This window comes from Ranitomeya variabilis, chromosome 3, assembly GCF_051348905.1.
Source record: "Ranitomeya variabilis isolate aRanVar5 chromosome 3, aRanVar5.hap1, whole genome shotgun sequence".
Taxonomy (NCBI): Eukaryota; Metazoa; Chordata; class Amphibia; order Anura; family Dendrobatidae; genus Ranitomeya; species Ranitomeya variabilis.
Genome location: NC_135234.1, coordinates 33,485,829 through 33,490,828, shown reverse-complemented (window position 1 = coordinate 33,490,828; position 5,000 = coordinate 33,485,829). Strand labels below are relative to the sequence as shown.

The 5,000-nt window shown below is 56.2% G+C and overlaps 2 protein-coding genes across 2 annotated transcripts in view; both read left to right on the top strand.

Moving 5' to 3' along the window:
• Nucleotides 1-11: 11 nt before the first annotated feature.
• SLC5A3 (solute carrier family 5 member 3) overlaps nt 12-5,000 on the top strand; it is a 17,795-nt gene continuing 12,806 nt past the window's right edge. The window contains exon 1 of the mRNA XM_077293908.1: nt 12-150. The gene's annotated coding sequence lies outside the window, so the exon portion shown is untranslated. The remainder of the gene's footprint in view (nt 151-5,000) is intronic.
• MRPS6 (mitochondrial ribosomal protein S6) overlaps nt 18-5,000 on the top strand; it is a 53,836-nt gene continuing 48,853 nt past the window's right edge. Inside the window, exon 1 of the mRNA XM_077293909.1 lies at nt 18-150. Within this exon, the coding sequence (XP_077150024.1) occupies nt 106-150 (45 nt within the window). The 5' untranslated portion in view covers nt 18-105. The remainder of the gene's footprint in view (nt 151-5,000) is intronic.

Sequence of the window (5,000 nt, the reverse complement as noted above, 5' to 3'; positions counted from 1 at the left end):
GTGGAGCCTGTGTCTCGGTGTCCTTCGTTACACCGGAGCCCGTGCTGTGTCGGGCTGTGCTGCTCCTCTCCCTCATACACCGCGGCTCGCTCCTCAGCTGCACACATGCCCCGGTACGAGATGGCGCTGATCCTGAAGGCCATGCAGCGGGTGAGTGGCGCCGCTTCCTTCCCTTACAGGACAACGTGCTCAGCCCTGATTGGCGGCTCCGGCGCCTCAGCCCGCGTGTAAGTACCGGGGCCCCGGAGAGCTCGGGAGGCGGGGGCGTCCTGTACCGGCGGCGGTGATGTGACCCCGGTGCTGGGCTGCACGCAGTGTCCTTCACGCTGCCGGTCACTGCCGCCATTCATTCATTGTAGTCTGGACAGTGCCGCCCCATCTACAGTGTCCTGTCACCCCCATATACAGGGTCACCCCCATATATAGTGTCCTGTCACCCCCATATACAGGGTCACCCCATATATAGTGTCCTGTCACCCCCATATACAGGGTCACCCCCATATATAGTGTCCTGTCACCCCCATATACAGGGTCACCCCCATATATAGTGTCCTGTCACCCCCATATACAGGGTCACCCCCATATATAGTGTCCTGTCACCCCCATATACAGGGTCACCCCCATATATAGTGTCCTGTCACCCCCATATACAGGGTCACCCCCATCTACAGTGTCCTGTCACCCCCATCTACAGTGTCCTGTCACCCCCATCTACAGTGTCCTGTCACCCCCATCTACAGTGTCCTGTCACCCCCATATACAGGGTCACCCCCATCTACAGTGTCCTGTCACCCCCATATACAGGGTCACCCCCATCTACAGTGTCCTGTCACCCCCATATACAGGGTCACCCCCATCTACAGTGTCCTGTCACCCCCATATACAGGGTCACCCCCATCTACAGTGTCCTGTCACCCCCATATACAGGGTCACCCCCATCTACAGTGTCCTGTCACCCCCATCTACAGGGTCACCCCCATATACAGGGTCACCCCCATATACAGGGTCACCCCCATATACAGGGTCACCCCCATATACAGGGTCACCCCCATATACAGGGTCACCCCCCATATACAGGGCCACCCCCCATATACAGGGCCACCCCCCATATACAGGGCCACCCCCCATATACAGGGTCACCCCCCATATACAGGGCCACCCCCATATACAGGGTCAGTGCTACTCTCTGCCTGTGTCACGCTCATATACATTGTCACCCCCATATAATAATAAAATAATAATCTTTATTTTTATATAGCGCTAACATATTCCGCAGCGCTGTACAGGTTGCACACATTATCATCGCTGTCCCAGATCAGGCTCACAATCTAAATCCCCTATGACTTCTTCCTCTGGGTCAGGTGTGTACACAGCACTTCTGCTCTAGATTCTAGAGTCTAGGATACCTTTATGGCTGCAGGGTTTGGTGTAGCTGCACAGTGTCACTCCTTTATAGTGTGTAATAACAGGGTCTGTACTTCTTATCCTGTGTAGCCATTACTCGGGGGGGGGGGGGGGGCGGTGTATACACAGCACTACTTATCCTGTGTAGCCATTACTCGGGGGGGGGGGGGGGGCGGTGTATACACAGCACTACTTATCCTGTGTAGCCATTACTGGGGGGGGGGGGCGGTGTATACACAGCACTACTTCTTATCCTGTGTAGCCATTACTCGGGGGGGCGGTGTATACACAGCACTACTTCTTATCCTGTGTAGCCATTACTCGGGGGGGGGGGGCGGTGTATACACAGCACTACTTCTTATCCTGTGTAGCCATTACTCGGGGGGGGGGGGGGCGGTGTATACACAGCACTACTTCTTATCCTGTGTAGCCATTACTCGGGGGGGCGGTGTATACACAGCACTACTTATCCTGTGTAGCCATTACTCGGGGGGCGGTGTATACACAGCACTACTTCTTATCCTGTGTAGCCATTACTCGGGGGGGGGGGGGGCGCTGTATACACAGCACTACTTCTTATCCTGTGTAGCCATTACTCGGGGGGGGGGGGGCGGTGTATACACAGCACTACTTCTTATCCTGTGTAGCCATTACTCGGGGGGGGGGGGGGCGGTGTATACACAGCACTACTTCTTATCCTGTGTAGCCATTACTCGGGGGGGGGGGGGGGGGGCGCTGTATACACAGCACTACTTCTTATCCTGTGTAGCCATTACTCGGGGGGGGGGGGGGGGGCGGTGTATACACAGCACTACTTCTTATCCTGTGTAGCCATTACTCGGGGGGGGGGGGGGGCGGTGTATACACAGCACTACTTCTTATCCTGTGTAGCCATTACTCGGGGGGGGGGGCGGTGTATACACAGCACTACTTCTTATCCTGTGTAGCCATTACTCGGGGGGGGGGGGGGCGGTGTATACACAGCACTACTTCTTATCCTGTGTAGCCATTACTCGGGGGGGGGGGGGGGGCGCTGTATACACAGCACTACTTCTTATCCTGTGTAGCCATTACTCGGGGGGGGGGGGGGGGCGGTGTATACACAGCACTACTTCTTATCCTGTGTAGCCATTACTCGGGGGGGGGGGGGGGGGCGGTGTATACACAGCACTACTTCTTATCCTGTGTAGCCATTACTCGGGGGGGGGGGGGGGCGGTGTATACACAGCACTACTTCTTATCCTGTGTAGCCATTACTCGGGGGGGGGGGGGCGGTGTATACACAGCACTACTTCTTATCCTGTGTAGCCATTACTCGGGGGGGCGGTGTATACACAGCACTACTTATCCTGTGTAGCCATTACTCGGGGGGGCGGTGTATACACAGCACTACTTCTTATCCTGTGTAGCCATTACTCGGGGGGGCGGTGTATACACAGCACTACTTCTTATCCTGTGTAGCCATTACTCGGGGGGGGGGGGGGGGGGGGGGGCTGTATACACAGCACTACTTCTTATCCTGTGTAGCCATTACTCGGGGGGGGGGGGGCGGTGTATACACAGCACTACTTCTTATCCTGTGTAGCCATTACTCGGGGGGGGGGGCGGTGTATACACAGCACTACTTCTTATCCTGTGTAGCCATTACTCGGGGGGGGGGGGGGTGTATACACAGCACTACTTCTTATCCTGTGTAGCCATTACTCGGGGGGGGGGGGGCGGTGTATACACAGCACTACTTCTTATCCTGTGTAGCCATTACTCGGGGGGGGCGGTGTATACACAGCACTACTTCTTATCCTGTGTAGCCATTACTCGGGGGGGGGGGCGGTGTATACACAGCACTACTTCTTATCCTGTGTAGCCATTACTCGGGGGGGGGGGGGGGCGGTGTATACACAGCACTACTTCTTATCCTGTGTAGCCATTACTGGGGGGGGCGGTGTATACACAGCACTACTTCTTATCCTGTGTAGCCATTACTGGGGGGGGGGCGGTGTATACACAGCACTACTTCTTATCCTGTGTAGCCATTACTGGGGGGGGCGGTGTATACACAGCACTACTTCTTATCCTGTGTAGCCATTACTCGGGGGGGGGGGGGGGGGGGGGCGGTGTATACACAGCACTACTTCTTATCCTGTGTAGCCATTACTCGGGGGGGGGGGGGGCGCTGTATACACAGCACTACTTCTTATCCTGTGTAGCCATTACTCGGGGGGGGGGGGGCGGTGTATACACAGCACTACTTCTTATCCTGTGTAGCCATTACTCGGGGGGGGGGGGGGGGCGGTGTATACACAGCACTACTTCTTATCCTGTGTAGCCATTACTCGGGGGGGGGGGGCGGTGTATACACAGCACTACTTCTTATCCTGTGTAGCCATTACTCGGGGGGGGGGGGGGCGGTGTATACACAGCACTACTTCTTATCCTGTGTAGCCATTACTCGGGGGGGGGGGGGGCGGTGTATACACAGCACTACTTATCCTGTGTAGCCATTACTGGGGGGGGGGGGGCGGTGTATACACAGCACTACTTCTTATCCTGTGTAGCCATTACTCGGGGGGGGGGGTGGCGGTGTATACACAGCACTACTTCTTATCCTGTGTAGCCATTACTCGGGGGGGGGGGGGGGGGCGGTGTATACACAGCACTACTTCTTATCCTGTGTAGCCATTACTCGGGGGGGCGGTGTATACACAGCACTACTTCTTATCCTGTGTAGCCATTACTCGGGGGGGGGGGCGGTGTATACACAGCACTACTTCTTATCCTGTGTAGCCATTACTCGGGGGGGGGGGGCGGTGTATACACAGCACTACTTCTTATCCTGTGTAGCCATTACTCGGGGGGGGGGGGGGGCGGTGTATACACAGCACTACTTCTTATCCTGTGTAGCCATTACTCGGGGGGGGGGGGGGCGGTGTATACACAGCACTACTTCTTATCCTGTGTAGCCATTACTGGGGGGGGCGGTGTATACACAGCACTACTTCTTATCCTGTGTAGCCATTACTCGGGGGGGGGGGGGGGGGGCGGTGTATACACAGCACTACTTCTTATCCTGTGTAGCCATTACTCGGGGGGGGGGGGGGGCGGTGTATACACAGCACTACTTCTTATCCTGTGTAGCCATTACTGGGGGGGGGCGGTGTATACACAGCACTACTTCTTATCCTGTGTAGCCATTACTCGGGGGGGGGGGGGGGCGGTGTATACACAGCACTACTTCTTATCCTGTGTAGCCATTACTCGGGGGGGGGGGGTTGGCGGTGTATACACAGCACTACTTCTTATCCTGTGTAGCCATTACTCGGGGGGGGGGGGTGTATACACAGCACTACTTCTTATCCTGTGTAGCCATTACTCGGGGGGGCGGTGTATACACAGCACTACTTCTTATCCTGTGTAGCCATTACTCGGGGGGGGGGGGGCGGTGTATACACAGCACTACTTCTTATCCTGTGTAGCCATTACTCGGGGGGGGGGGGGCGGTGTATACACAGCACTACTTCTTATCCTGTGTAGCCATTACTGGGGGGGGCGGTGTATACACAGCACTACTTCTTATCCTGTGTAGCCATTACTGGGGG